The following is a 16,773-nucleotide window of genomic DNA, read 5'->3' on the forward strand; positions in this document are numbered from 1 at the left end:
GTAATAGGATGGCATGTCCACAAGATCCCTTTTGGATAATTAAACAAATCACACTGTACACTCCTACATGCAAGCTATATATATATATATATATATATATATATATATATAGATATATATATATATATACATATATATATATATATATATATATTAGTTAAATCTCTGTTCCTCCCCTTCTATCTCTCTCTCTCTCTCTCTCTCTCTCTCTATCAATCATTATTTGTGTGTGTGTGTGTGTGTGTGTGTGTGTGTAATAGGTTCTCACACAAGATCCCGTTTGGATAATTAGTTGAACGTATCACACCGAACACTCGTACAGGCAAACAATACATATATATATATATATATGTGCAATTTTTTAACGAAAGACAAAATATCATTCTCTACTTCCCCTCCTCTCTCTCTTTCTTTCAACCTTTCATGTGACGAGAAAATACCAACAGTATGACACATCGAGACTGTAGTTCTTCTTCTTCACATTCGATCCCAATTGGATTGCTCGGCTTCAATTTTTAATGCGTTATTGACAGATTAGATAGTCAATTGAATTATTATTATTATTATTGTTATGATTATTATTATAATCATTATTATTTAATGCATAGTGCATCGCTATAATGTAACATTATCACACACACCCATGCCATAAAGTGACTAGCAGTGTAACTTTATGTATTGCGATAGTTCTTCCACCACCTCTGGTGTACGCAAGTAAAAGTGATAAAACTCCACAGCCTCGCACAGGACTATCAAACGTTCATCCTCCCACAAATTGTCCATGTCGTACACGGCGTCCAAGTTCTCTATGAACTCCGACTCCGTCAGTTGCGATATTGCTGAATCCATGTATGTGTCTATCTTCGCTTCCCAGTCTAACCACAGACACTCGTGGTGTTTCTGACTAGGATGATTCGTTTGACAACCGTAGCATTTCTCCAGTACAAGTTCGTTGATCTTTTTCATGATCACTTTGGTGGCTGTGATGAACGGTCCGGCATAGGTCGTACGGGTGATGCAATGGATATCATTGGGAATATCAATCAGGTTTGATCTCTCCCTCCTTTTCTCGCCGTCCTGATCTGCTCCCATCTCCTTCTCGTCCTTTCCGCTCGTCTCACTGGCCCTCTTCGATGTCACCATCTCCCGAATCTCATCTACCGACACGTGTTTGGCAGCGGGCAATGGTTTTATGCTTCTCATTTCCTTGTGGTGGGTAAGTTCAGCTTTGACCTATCGAAAAATTATTATTATTATTATTATTATTATTATTATTAGCAGTAGAAGTAGTCATAGTGGATATTCATTCTATAGGGGGTGGGTAAAAAATAGAAGCGCGAGTTCTGTTAGACCATCAATGATAATAATCGGGACCTTGCCAAGAAGTGCTGCGAGAATATGAATGGGAGTTGCTGTTCTCCCTCTTCCTTTTCTGCTGTTGTTGTAGTTGTTGCTTTTTGGCCTCTTTTTGCAACTGGTTAATCGCACGCGAAATTGGAAACATCGCATCACGCATCTTTTCCCACTGCTCCACAGTAAGGTTTATACCCCTCAAAGCCGCGCACATCTTGCCAAGATGATTTTGATAATAATCGCGAATGTTCACGTAGACAGTGCCTTGATATATTTTCACTACAACAAAGCGTTTTGAACCCAAGTGAAAGGGAATGGCTCCTTCCTCGAAAGTAAATGGTGACGTCGCTGACTTTCCAGCATATCCACTCGTGGAGGAATTCTACAAAAAAAAATAACAATGAAAGGAATAGAAATAACTAAAACGTAGGATCGTTTGAAACGTAGACTCATAATAATGCAGTATGTCCCTACGGCACTGTAATTAAGTGATAGACGTAATAAACTATACTTAATTTGTATTTTAATTTTGTGACAATCAACTTTTCTAAAATCATCTGTGTTAGACATATCCATAAAAAAAAAAAAACCGATAATGTACTCACCATTGATGCCGAACTGTCACCGTCCTCATTTCGTCCCTTGGAAACACCAACAACATCCCCCTCATCATTCACATAGGCACTGGCATCAGAATAACTGTAAGAGGCCATTTTCTCAGTTAACTCAAACTGCTACACGTTCAAGACAAAGATCGCAATACTGATTTTACCTGTAGAATGATCGATGTTGTTCATGTTCACTCTTTATAAATGTATCAGAGCTCATCACAATCGGCTTATTTTGCATTGTTTTCCTCTATTTTTAACAGCTTCAAGGTTATATTTTTACCATAAGTTTTCTGACCTCAGCAGTGCACTTTTCGCTCACTCTTGCATATTAGCCCTCTTCTATCAGACAACTCCTTCCTCTTCGAGGACATATTTTTACTATCGGTTTTCTGACCTCATCAGAGTATTTTTCGCTCACTCTTGCATAATTATCCCTCTTCTATCAAACATCTCCTTCCTCTCCTATTGTACAACTACGTCCTCTTCAATGTCATATTTTTACTGTAAGTTTTCTGACCTTATCAGAGTACACTTCGTACCCTCACATGTCTTAATTACCCTAGTACCTCTCACAGTTATGGCTTTATCCCGTCAAAACAAATGTTCATCGACACAGCCTCCATACTACATGTCATATTCTGTTTCACTCCCTGTCTGATATGCAAATCGATCATCAGAGTACACTTCGTACCCTCGCATTTCACAGTAGACGTCGTCCATTCATGATATACTGTTTCACTCGCTGTCTGCTCTGACCGTCGGTCATCAGAGTACACTTCGTACCCTCGCATTTCACAGTAGACTTCGTCCAGTCATGATATACTGTTTCACTCGCTGTCTGCTCTGACCGTCGGTCACTGTCTGATATGTCCGGCGCTCATCAGTGTACACTTCGTACCCGCACATTTCTTCCTCACATTGCTCTCGTTCCTCCAGCAGCTCTACGGGCTTTATCCCGTCAAAACAAATTTTTATCAACTCAGCATCAATACTATAGATTTATCGATACATTCATAATTTTCTTTTTCTCACTGTCTGATTTGCCCGCTCCTCCCTATTTTCAAGGCTACATTATTACTATAAGCTCTCTGACCTCTCCAAAGTACGTGACCTGATTTTCAACAAAATACATAGCGATACTATTTTTATATTTATTACTCTCATTTTTTCCCATTTTCTCGGAAAAATCAAGGTCGAATTTTTGACATATAGACGGGCTACACTACTTGTATAGTTTTTTAATTGATAATTGAAGAACTAATGTAAAAAAAAAATAATGCGATTTAGGTTTTGAGTTACATATTGGCTGGGAGATTGAACTGAACTACAACAGCAGTCCTTGAATGATATTATTTTGAAAGACCATATGCCAATTGCCTACAGAGAAGGGGAGAACTACTTGAGACAGATTTCATTACAATAAACGGGTAATTTGATATCTGTTGATCTGATCACTGCACAACAATGACGGCTGCATTGTGGCTGCATTAGACTGTGCTGAGAAAACGCTTGCGATTTACAATTAGGCCTTACAGCGTTGTAGACCAGCACTGATGTGTATGGGACAGTCTCCCGTTAATTAGACCTTTGTCTTAAGACCAGAAAATACTTATAAAATAAATTATCTTAAACGCAAGATCGCTGCAAATGTTCGCCGCCTTACATAAGTACCCAGAACTCAAGCAGTGCATGATCAGCCAATCTCTGTGGTTTCACTTCTGTTCAGTCAATTAAATTTTCAGTGGCATTTTTTTCATGTGCAATTAGGCCCATTCTCAGTAAAAGTGTGCAAATACGGAATTTTGGTGTCGCCGACATTCCATGACCGTTTGCGGTTCCCTGAAACCTATTAGATACTATTTAAATGTTTATGATATATCACGAGGACATTATTTGTTAAAAATAAACACGATCAAATGCGGTTGTCTGCCTTTTTGTATAAAATTTTGCTGTTAAACTTCGTTAAGACCCCCAAAACGCAGTGTCGCCGGCTATTTTAGAATTATGTTTTATTGCTCCTCTCCGTCCACAAACACACTTTCCAAATATCATTTGCATGGACGATAAGCAAATCATATGTGCTAATCACAATACTCGAAAAGTTCCAAAATTTCTATTGACTTCTTTTTTATAGCCTTTTGAAACCTGTCGCCAAATTCACCGCCAGATACGTTACCAGTTTCTTTAGTGTTACAGCATTGCGAAAATAACAAGACTATGCACTGCCCCTGAGTATATGAAACCCTGAGGATATACTTCATACATTGCAAGTACTTAAATTTTTTGTGCAACAGCTTTTTATTGAGAATACGGTACAATGTTTGAAATATCGGTTTTCTACATTTTTATTTGGACAGATACGTTACATACATTTCACGCCACCCACTGCGACAGATATTGCAATGTCAGACAAATTGTATATTATACGCTACTCCTCGGAATGACGCATCGATTCAACATTAAAGTTTAGTACAAGTGAGAAATATTCGGTAGATATCGCTCTCATAATATCATGATCGACCATATACGTTACCACAGATACGTTACCGCAGATACGTGACCGAATTTTGTTCATTGGTCTTGTGCTTCCACGGGATCAAATCTGGTCAAAATTCATCCCTTCACATTACATGCTTCGTTTTGTTGGACCTCAGGATTATATTCTTACACCAAAAGGACAGGAAATTGAAAAAGAGCAACACTTCCACATGATTTTTCTTTCTGCGTCAGTGTCTCACAACTTAATGCCAAGTTTTCCGACAGATACGTTACCACATAATCAAAATGCTGAAAAAAATTGTACATGTTTTGACAAACAAATCTTTGTGTGTTCACAATTTCCAAAGTTCTAATCTATAAAACCCAGCCACTTTCATATTCTATGCAACAACTTTTAAGGTTTATTTTACAAGACGAAGCTATGATTCAGCATAGCAGTTTTTTGCTTTTCAGATTTAGCAGATACGTTACGTATTATTCAGGGCACCCACGGTGACAAATAATGTTATGTAAAACAAAGTGTTCATAAAACAATTCTGCATAGAATGACGCTTCAATAAAAAATTAAAGTTATGTTCAAATGAAGAATATTCAGTAGATATTGCTCTGTAACTTCACCGACGGATTCATTTACGGTACGCCAGATACGTTACCTAACTTTGAAAGAGTAAAAACTAGTTTATGAAAAGCTTCCGAGAAAAGTTTCAGTGTTCTGTTGCATATTTATTCTAGTGTTTTTCAACATATGAAGAACTACTCAAGATTCATTGATAAGTTGAACAATTATTTATTCATTTTCATTAAAAGGGGTGAGCCAAATACGTTACCATAGATAAAACAACTTTTTAGTATATCAAGTTCATAGAGACTGTACCTACTTCCTTCTAAGTGCCTGCAAAAATATATTTTTTAAACCTTGTTTGCATTATCCATCAAAACTTAATGAATATTTATAGTCAGATGGATAAATACATTCAAACGTAAGATGAGAATATTCTGTGAATGAAGAACTCAGCTCTCATATTTAGGGCTCTTTTCCACTACATTTCATAGTTTAAATGTTACGTACAATGTTTAAAATTGTTAATTTGGGCTTACATCATTCATTTTTACATCAATTCATAAAGTAAATAACTAAACAGGTGATATTTATTAATTCATACACAACTAAAATTATTAGTTATATTTTACCAGATACGTTACCAAAGGCAATTCGATGTTTTTCAATAGTTATTTCCCCAGGAAAGCAATTCATATTTGTTTCCTGTGCAAATTCCAGATCGGATCGTTCCCTTTGCATGATTTGTGGCATTCAAAACTTTATTTGTAAGCGAAATTTGTTAAAAATACAAAGTGAATCTTAAGGTTATATTTTATTTCAGCAAAAAACATATTTCAACCTACAACACAGAAATAATTTCTACCAACTAGCAAGGGACGACAACGTCTTTACCTCTTGAAAAATCCCAATATCTTTAGGGGGGACAGATGTCTTTTCCTGAACAGAAATTGGATCAAAACAGTAAATTTAATTCAAAGTTAGGAGTCCATTACAACATGTAAATTTGCGGTAACGTATCTGATTGGTGATCAAAAATCATATATGATGCTCTATTTCAATCCATTTTTACTCAATGAATGGCCATCATTTAGAATGTTCCACTTTTTGTTTCGTATTTGACCGGTTTTGAAGTTACCAAAAACACATCTTTGAATGTATTACTTTGTGGTTGATTTTTCGGTTTTACTCACGTGGAATTGAACACTTAATCTGAGAATGGCCCATTAGTCTTAAATTCAAAATTGTATTTTGAAATATAGAACTGTATAAAATTAGCTGTATGTAGTAGTAAGATCCGTATGTGTTCTCTTTAAATCTAATCTGCTGAATTATTATATTGTTTTATATAGTTTACATGCACACCGATGGCACCCAATTCAGTCTTTGGGATGCTATATTGTATGTACCATTTTTGTTTGACCAGAATAAACCCATGTCTACCTATCCATACAGTGCAATCACATACGAAACATTTCTTTAAAATCCCATCAAAAGCATCAAGTGTATACGCTTGACTACCTTGAGGTGAAACGATAAATTGGTATCAGTAGCTTGAACTCGAGCCTCTGGCTAGGGCTTCACTACCGAAAGCGCATACTACTCATTTAAGTTACCACAAAATACAGATTTCTAAATGGAGTGATTGGAGCGTTACTCACACACGAATGACGAATATATATATATATATACACACACACATATATATATATATATATATATATATATATATATATATATATATCCTGTACACCCAGTCTCGGGTTAAATTCAACTGTTGTGTTGCGTCTAGAAATCACAAAGCCTGGAACTGTTTAATCAGAATGTTGAATGGAAAAATGCTGAATGGCGAATACCTATATTTTCCATTAGCTGAAATCTTTGTGGTTTGGGATTTTACAGGACCTCCATTAGACATCAGAAGAACTTTTTAACACGCGCATCAGCAGTATGCAGTTACGATGCCGCTATCTATACTTGCTCACCTTGACCATAATCAATAGTGTGAAATCAACCAAACAAGACAGAATAATGTTCCTATTTTCATGAAATCGCGACTGCTGTGCAAATTTAATGAGATGATGACTAACTTGCCCTACAACTTTTCTAATGGATAATGGAAACAATCAAACAGCGCTGTAACGATTGATTTCTTTCCATTTGATGTTACGGAACGTATCCTTCTAAACGTAAATGTGATAATTGCTGATAGACTTTAAATCTCATTGGGCTGGAGGCTATAGTTGGCGACCTGCGTGGTTGCGATAACTCAAACAGCGCTATACTCCAGTGGTATTATCGAACAATCACCTCCTCCGTAAGCGTAATCATTGCTAAAAAGTGAGCCAGGCTTAAGCCAGGCTGACACTTGCACGACTTTTGGCCACGATTTTGTCGTGGCAAGTCGTGACCAAATTTTGAACATTTCAAAATTCTCATCCCGACATGGCACGCAGGTCACGACGGGTCTACGCACACTTCACGCCAGTTTACTACTAGTTTGCGCACTGGCACGACTCGAGTCGTGCCAGTGCGCAAAATAGTCGTAAACTGGCGTGAAGTGTGCGTAAACCCGTCGTGACTGCGTGCCATGTATGTCGGTACGAGAATTTTGAAATGTTGAAATTTTGGTCACGACAAAATTTTGCCACCAGGTCGTGAACTATGCGCAAACTGTTCGTGAACTCGTCGTGAACTCGTCGGGACAATGCGAGAGGATGCGTGCCAGTGCGTGGCAGTGCGCGCCATGCCACGACTGTCACGAACTGCCACGAATAATTCACGAACAGCTCAAGTCGAGTTCACGAGTTGTTCATGACTTGTTCACAAATTGGTGCGCGTTGCAGCGTGGCTGTGCCTTCCCACTGACACGGTCATGTGTACTTCAGGCATTGATGGCACGAGCAGTTCACAACTAGTTTACACACTTCACGAACAGTATGCGCACGGCACGAGCTGTTCACGACGAGTTTACGAACAGTGACGCTTGCGTCGGTGCGGGGTATATATAGGGCAAGAAACGCAAGAAAGTCCCCTCACCCACCCCCCAAAAACGAAATCCTTCGTTTCTTACGTTTCTTTTCCGTTCCTCTTTCTTTTCGTTTCTCTTTTCGTTTACTTCCAGTTCTTCGTTTCTTTTTTCTTCTTCTTTTTTGGATGAGTGGGGGAGGGGACTTCTTTTCTTTTATTATTCGTTTTAATTTCTCCTTTTCTTTTTCTTTTTTCCTTTTATTCGTTTTGATTTCTCCTTTTCTTTTTCTTTTTTCCTTTTCTTTTCCGTTTCTTTTTTCGTGTTTTGTTTCTTTTTCGTTTTTTTCCCTTTTTCTTTCTGTTTTTTGGGGTGGGGGAGGGGGAGGGGAGTATTGTTGTTGTTTTCTCGCTGTCCTTTATTCTTTTGTTTCTTTTTTTGTTTCTTTTTCGTTTCTCTTTGGCTTTATTTTAAGGTTAAAAAGAAAAACAAATGTTTTGAAATAAGATAACAATTTATTAACATGAAAACAGCAAACAAAATATGTAGAAGTATTCAGCATGTTGTCTCTTCCACAGCCAATCCAAAAATGACCAGGGGTTGGGGAGGCCCCCTGTTTATATGGCGTGCCCAAGTCAGCACGACACCGTCCGAATTGCGCAAACTCGTCGTGCCACTATGCGGGAAGTGCGTAAACTATGCGCAAACTATGCGTGAACTTGTCGTGCCAGTTCGTGTCAATGTGGACACTGATGGGCACGCATTCGTGAACTATTCGTGAACTCGTCGTGAACTCGTCGTGAACTATGCGTGAACTAGTCGTGAACAGTGCGGAGCCTCCCAGTTCGTGCCCCCAAAATGGCACGACTTGCTACGACAAAATCGCTGCCAAAAGTCGTGCAAGTCATGCTAGGCTGACACTTGCACGACTTTTGGCCACCATTAAAAAAACAACAATACTCCCCTCCCCTACTACCCCCCACCCCCCCCCCCCCCCAAAAAAAAAGAAAAAAAAAGAAAAAGGAAACAAAAAAGAAAAAGAAAAAACACGAAAAAAGAAACGGAAAAGAAAAGAAAAGGAGAAATGAAAACGAATAATAAAAGAAAAGAAGTCCCCTCCCCCACTCACCCAAAAAAAGAAATGAAGAAATGGAAGTAAACGAAAAGGGATACGAAATGAAAGAGAAACGGAAAAGAAACGCAAGAAACAAAAAAAGAAAAAAAGAAACGAAGAAATGGAAGTAAACGAAAAGGGATACGAAAAGAAAGAGAAACGGAAAAGAAACGCAAGAAACGAAGGATTTCTTTTTTTTGGGGGGGGGGGGATGGGTGAGGGGACTTTCTTGCGTTTCTTGCCCTATATATACCCCCACACCGACGCGAGCGAACGCCACTGTCGCGCAGTAGTCGTGAACTGCTCGTGCCATGCGCAAACTGTTCGTGAAGTGCGTAAACTAGTCGTGAACTAGCTCGTGCCATCAATGCGTGAAGTACACATGACAGTGTCAGTGGGAAGGCACGGCCAACCTGCAACGCGCACCAATTCGTGAACATGTCGTGTGCTACTCGTGAACTCGACGTGAGCTGTTCGTGAACTATTCGTGGCAATTCGTGACAGTCGTGGCATGGCGCGCACTGCCACGCACTGGCACGCATCCTCCCGCATCGTCCCGACGAGTTCACGACGAGTTCACTTCACGCCAGTTTACGACCAGTTTGCGCACTCTCACAACTCGAGTCGTGCCAATGCGTGCCACAGCATCGTGCAAGTGTCATCCTGGCTTTAGCCTTGCATAAGTGAGTATCTCATTGGGTTGGAGACTAGTTGGCGACCTGGTTTCGACTAGAGAGTGTCCCTAGTCAGTGCCAGTGGCCATGACGTCTCCACGACGTCTTCTGGAATGTTGCCGAGTCTCCGCAGGGAGTGTGCGAGACGAAAAAATGTTCGATTTTTTTTTTCCGGAGACTCATTCCAGTCTCTAGCTGGTCGCGGAGACGTCTCCGTGACGTCTCTTCCTATGAATAGTCGTGGAGTCTAATGGTATTTGAGAGGTCTCCGAGACGTCTTCGCAACTTGGCGGAGACCCTTTGCCGACTTATCGGAGACGTCGCGGAGACCTCAGATCTCCGCGACTGACGAGACGTCTCCGCGCCCTCTAGACGAATATAGTAATCTTGCTTGGAGACGTCTCCGTTGTCGTCGTAGAGTCGCTTTCTTGGATAGAGCGCAAGCCATTGTGTGTGTGTGTGTGTGTGTGTGTGTGTGTGTGTGTTTGTGTGTCTTTCGAGTCGCACGAGTTGCGGCGACTGATCAGTCACGGAAATTCCCTCTTGTGAGATTTACCTTTTTAACCACAACTCTGCATCAATTTGATCGAGGGTTGTGATGCTTTTGTTTGATTTTAAAAGGAGATCTGCCAAAGATTTTTTTTTTTTTTTTTTTGGTCGGGGCGTGTACTTAGCCGTCATATCATGAGTATGAGTTTCACTATTCAGTGTTGTAAAGATACATGCGGAAGGTATAGGTACAGTTACCTCATTGTATACTTGTTGAGATTTTTTAAAACTATACCCACCATTTTCCTTGACTACATAACGCTGCGGTTTAATTTCATCTTGGATGGACAAAACCTCTGGAATTTTTCAATAAAAAACAAAAACAAAGGACAGTAGCTAAGTATATGCTGATTATTTTTCTATTCGATTATCATCATTGCATTAGGGTACATTCACTTGTTTACTCAAAGGATATTTTCCAGAAATTCAGTTAAACAAAATGATTTTCCAACTTATCTGGAATTGCTGATACAGTGTATTAGAAGAAAAGACCTTTTATGGTTATTGTGACTTGTTAATTGTAAATATTCGTTTTTTTTATTGATCTCTATTTGCTCTCTTTTAGGAGAGACTGAATTAAGGAAGGAGTCAATGATCACAGAGTCTGACGTTTCAAGCCTTGCTGCTCCTCAATGACCACATCATCATGGCGACTGACTCCCGTGTCTCCTGGTTCGTCGCTCTTCTCGTCGTCCTGTTCGGTGGCGGAGCTTGGATCAGCATTTCAGGAATTTGGGTGGAAGTGCCCATTTTGATACTACAGGGTATTCCCGAACAATACGAGATAAATTCTTACATCACGATCGTCATACAGATGGCCCTCGTTGGACCATTAATATTTTTGCTATTCAACCGATTCGCACCGAAACGATGCTACAGGCCGGAAATTCCAGTGATCTACGTGACAACGTTCGTAGCCACTTTTGGAACTCTCCTAGTGGCGTGCACTTGGGACAAATACACCGTTTGGACAGTAGATGGCAAACTTCACAGCACTGCATTTCTGGTTCTTCTATTCTTCATCTCCCTGGTTGATGTATCTTCCAATGTTACCTTTGTTGGCTTCATGTCAATCTTCAAATCAAACTACCTTAACTGGTACTGGGTTGGGCAAGGCACGAGCGCGCTCTGGCCTACACTCGTGATGGTGATACAGAAAGGGACAAATCACAATCAATGCGTTGAAAACTCTACCTTCATCAACAGGACCTGGGTTGGTAATTACTCTGTGGTGTACAATTGCACGGAATGGACGCGTTCGAGGTCTCAAGTTGAGTTTGGACCAACGGCATTCTTTTACGTTCTCGCTGCGATGATGCTAATTTGTCATCTCTCGTTCGTAGGATTAAATGTGCTTCCTTGCGCGAAACGCGAGTATGAGATTCCTGAAGACGGACGCCGTATACACCACGATCCCTGCGGAGGACTATTTAAGAGCCAGGGCGACGACGACAAGGAAAATGCGCTGTTACTTTCAGAAAGTGTTGAAATGCCAGCAGCAGCAGCAGAGACTGAAGCAGAAACAGCGTCTCACACAGAGCCAGACCGCGTGCCACTGTCCACATCACAATACATTTTCCTTTACGTCATCATCTTCATGGACTTCTTTGTGATGTATGGTATAATGTCACCGATTCAGAGCTACTCAGGGAGTGCATATGGACAGGAAACATACCAATGTGTGGTCATCTTTCGCAATATAGCCAAAGTTGCAGGGTTTTTGCTGTTTCTTGTGAAACCCGTTCACAATTTTCCTGTAGTCATTGTAACCTTCTTGTTTGGTTTCGTCGCCTCCATTTACGGCCTGACAGCAGCTGTGATGAGTCCGCACCCGCCTCTAGAAGGACTGTTCATCGGCAAGATACTCATTGTAAGTAATGTAGATGTATAGTACCGTCGGACTTCAAAATGAAAATCAGTTGATCAAAAGGAACATCTTCTGTTAGAGTCTGTATGGAGTTGTGTCAACACGAGTTAGAGGCGGGAATTGTTTCCAGAGGCTGATCTATCTGATTATAAGGGGTGATGATGACGACAATACAAGCGGGGCTTATATCCGATATGGAATTAATTCAGGAATTCTTGCAATTTTCCAAAGTATACCAGCTCAGATAACATCAAAGCCCTTTCACAAACATTTTACAGGGCGGTCAATAAAATTGACAAAAAGAAAAACCCCAACAACAGCAAAACATTTCCAGAAGTTTTGACAGAAAATAGAATTGTTTTACGAGTTACCAGATTAATACCCCTTGAAAACGAGTAACTACATGTATAACGACAATGAAATCATTTTTATAACAATATGTACACCTCATTAACCCCTTACAATTCCTAAACTGAAACACTCGCCCTGTTTGTTCTATTCCTAAAATTGTATTTGTGAATTTGCGTTTGTGTGGGTTGTTTTTATAAATAAGTTTCCAATCTTCCTAGAGATATATCATTAGTTTGACACTCGCTCGATGACGAATTATGTAGGCCTATACATGTATATAATTTTTTTTTGGGTTCCACTTTCTTCTCATCTTCCCCGTTTTAGAGATAAGCTTTAGATTTGCGACGCGGACTTTATGAGTGGAAATTAAAGTGTTCTGCGCATGCGCAAGACCGCTTACTGTATCAAAATCGATTTTGTGTCGTCTGAGTTCATGACGGTTCTGTGCCATTTTAGCGTCCGCTCAGAATCACGACGCAGAGAGCAGCTTGATGCCTGCCAATTCTATGACGGACGACAATGGAGGCGCTATTCTGCGTCTTCGCGAAACGGTCGGCACAACCGTTCGCATCGCAAATCAGCAGCTCCCTATTTTCTGTCTGTTATTGCCCATATTGTTCTGCCTTTTCCCTTATCATTTTTCCTGATTGGACTGATATGAAATATTCTTATAAAATAAAATCGATTTATAACCCCTCAAAAAATCCAACAACCTGATAATTACTCGAACAACATCGTCACCTCGCTGTGAAAGTCCTTACGAGCTTCAACCTAATCATAACGCGCAAAGGTTTAAAATCATTGCTACGTTTTTCCCTCAAGGGTTGTATAGGCGGTTGGCTTTTCACATAGGCCCTTGCCATCTTTCTTAAGATTGGGTTTCATATTGTTTGTGCATTGTAACAACTGACCTTGCCCAAAAGGAAATAGATCTGTACCTGATTATTAAGAGCAGTAACAAGAGATATGATCTAGACGAATGAAATTTAAAAAAAAAGATAGTGCAACTTTATAGTGTTCTCTGTTCCACCGATGCATTACATACGGACAGTAATGTTCTCTCGTGTACTTTCAGGTCATCGCGTGGATTTTTGAAGGGACGTTTTTCATCTACTGTCAGGCAGCTACCATGTGGATAGTGCGAAAGGGGAACAACACGAGACACCATCTCATATGGACGGGACTAACGAGTCAGATTGCGGCCGTGCTAGGAACAGTGCTGATGTTTCCCCTAGTCTCAGTCTTTCATCTCTTCCAAGCAAACAAAGCCGGCCACTGTGACGGCACAATCACTTGCACGGAATTCCACCTTTAGGGATTTAAACCATTCAATATTTCAATATTTTTGTCTGTTTGTTTGATTTGATTAATAATATACAAATATCGACTGCTGCAGAGGGAGATAGTTTTACCATGGCCCGAAATAAAGCAGTCGATATTTGTTTTATATCCCTCTCGAGCATTTTACTATGATTATGGTTCCCTTTTGGAAAAAAATGTGCAGGTTTCGTTAGGCCGTAGCAGTGGCAGTGCAGCAGCAGTGCTTGCAGCGCGTAGCGAACGACACCGTTGGTTCCTACACACGAGCTACACTACAGCGTGCAAAACTCCGAAAGATCGAGGAGGTCCAGGACTACGTTAAGCGTTAGAAGTAGGTCTAAAGCGGCTTGGTTACCCACATCATCTTCAAAATCGCTTTTAGTTTATTCCTAATTCGTACCTGATCTGATATGGTGTCCTTCTGCTGCAATCATTCCTCCGTTACTTAAAGGACAAGTTCACCTTCATAAACATAAGGATTGAGAGAATGTAGCAATATTAGTAGAACACATCAGTGAAAGTTTGAGGAAAATCAGACAATCCGTTCAAAAGTTATGAATTTTTGAAGTTTTTGTGCAGTAACCGCTGGATGAGAAGACTACTGCAGTGTATGAATAACTTAGAAGTCACATGCGTACAACAATATAAGGAAAATATAAAGAGAATTTCACAAAATTCCATCTTTTGAAAAAAATACACATTCCCTTGACTCGTTACTGACAAATGTTATGGGTAATATTATTCCCCCTACCTTTAGAAAGAGGCAAGTCAAGAGCTCCTTTATTATGCGAGAAAAGTGAAAATATGTTGAATTTTCTTTTACATTTTCTTTATACTGTTGTACGCATATGACTCACAAGCTGTAGTAGTCTCCTCATCCAGCGGTTCCAACACAAAAATTTAAAAAATTCATAACTTTTGCATCGATTGTCCAATTTTCGTCAAACTTTCACTGATGTGTTCTACTATTATTGTTGCATTCTCTCAATCCTTATGTTTATGAAGGTGAACTTGTCCTTTAAAGCGCAGTCACTTTGTCAATAATTAGCTGAACTGAATTGATCTCACTAACGAATGGTCTACACACACACACACACGCCATCGCACCACAGATTTACTTTCTGTAATGCCGTCGCGCAATTTTAAATTAAGCGCTGCTAGCACTAGCTGCAAGCCACGCACAGGACTGTCGCTCAAAAGTATCGCTACTACGCGCACTGCGTACATTCTTAAGTGAGAAATGTCAATATCGATCACACGATCACGATTGGGTGCAGATCGTGGATTCCCGAAAGTACTATATCCCGCTGGCTAGTAACCAATTGCACCGCATCCAGCTGCTCGTAGCTAGCTAGTAAAACTACACCATGTTCGTGCTCTGTACAATCCTATGGCAAGAAGCTTTACATGAGGGATATAATAATCATTAATGATATACACGTACTTACTATACATAATTTATGACCTTGAATGCACTATAATTGCATATTAAATGGGTTAGCCAAATACCGGTTAGTGATTGGCTAAACAGAGTCACGTGATGGAGGTACATTCGTTATGTTCGCCCATGGGCGAACATTCTTGGTAATGTTCTCCCATGGGAGAACATTTTCACGTAACAATGACAGAAGGACTAGGACCGGCCACCCACGCGCGCCGTGACAGTGAATTTGGCTCTGCGCGAGCGAGCGATCGAGTGCGTTGTGCTCTGCATGCATGCTGGTGGTTGCACAGATCGTATACTAGTATACACTGTAACTACAGGCCAGTCGCTGTGTAGCGCACTGCGTATTGTAACAGCGTCTGATCGGGCTACGCTAGCTACGCGTGAGTACACTGAATCTCTACGATCTTTGGTGGTTGACGTTGACGTATTTGACCAACCCATATAATATAACAGATGGTGATTTTTGTTGTCGGGAACATGTACCAAACGTTCCATCCTCAGGGTTTGAAATGCTATTTCGGGAGGCTATAAGTCCCTCGACTTCGTCTCGGGACTTATAACCTCCCTCAATAGCATTTCAAACCCTTCGGGTGGAACATTCGGTATGTTCCCTCCCCCGCCAGTCATCATCTATATAATGTGCGACAAAATAATGCGCAATTAGCCAATAGTGCAGTTTTATCAATTTTCATCGAGGCAGAACGACGAGATGAAATTTGCACAAGGGCTAATGAATGCATTTTGTGTGGAGTGTATATTGGCTAGAATAGTGCATGAAAAAGCATCTACCATTACTTGTGAAATGAAGTGAAATGAAATGTAGTGTATTTATTACATTCATTTGTCTTGGCTAGAGGGATTCTTCGTCCAAGAATGAACAGGGTATAAAGGCCTATTGTTCATGACGTGTAATCAAATCAATGAATTTTACGTGTTACCAATTCGACAAATCACAAATTTTCATATAAAATTCACTATTTACTGTAAATGACAGAACTTCACAAAATATTCAAAAATCATGTAAATAATAGGCCTATTACATATGAAAACAATTATTTCTCAGCTGACAAATTCGTTACAAAAAAAAAATATGATGGAGGAAAACCTGAAAAATCATACCTTGTATTCATATATAGGTTATACCCTTAAGTGACGTTATGGCTAGAGGTATGCACAACAAACATAATGATAATTACTGCAATATTCTAATACACTAACTACATAACTCTACACACACTGATTTTTTTTTTGTCTTGCACAAAACGTTCATAAAGACAGCTATCATAAAGATATTGAGTGCTATATGAATGAATGACAATTGGAAAAAAACTGACATGCAAAACAAGAATATATATTATATTATTACTATAGCTGAGACTATAAGAGACTATAGCTGTATTTGCCTATCAAGGCTTTCAGTTTGCTTATAACTTACATGTTTGGAATTATTTTACATGAGAG

The 16,773-nt window shown here is 39.8% G+C and overlaps 1 protein-coding gene across 1 annotated transcript; it reads left to right on the forward strand.

Moving 5' to 3' along the window:
- Positions 1–10,973: 10,973 nt before the first annotated feature.
- Positions 10,974–13,860, forward strand: LOC139709699 (solute carrier family 52, riboflavin transporter, member 3-B-like). The gene is made up of 2 exons (XM_071621655.1): positions 10,974–12,197; positions 13,621–13,860. The coding sequence occupies exons 1-2, from the start codon at positions 10,974–10,976 to the stop codon at positions 13,858–13,860; spliced, it is 1,464 nt and encodes a 487-aa protein (XP_071477756.1).
- Positions 13,861–16,773: the final 2,913 nt, after the last annotated feature.

The sequence above is a fragment of the Diadema antillarum genome, unplaced genomic scaffold (assembly GCF_040938485.1).
Source record: "Diadema antillarum isolate AM-2024a unplaced genomic scaffold, OU_Dant_1.0 seq00001459_RagTag, whole genome shotgun sequence".
Taxonomy (NCBI): Eukaryota; Metazoa; Echinodermata; class Echinoidea; order Diadematoida; family Diadematidae; genus Diadema; species Diadema antillarum.

Excerpts from the sequence above, each read along its gene's own strand:
- LOC139709699 (XM_071621655.1), top strand. The coding sequence starts at position 10,974 with ATGGCGACTGACTCCCGTGTCTCCTGGTTCGTCGCTCTTCTCGTCGTC. Across the intron at positions 12,198-13,620 it reads TCATCGGCAAGATACTCATT|GTCATCGCGTGGATTTTTGA; the intron begins GTAAGTAATGTA and ends GTGTACTTTCAG.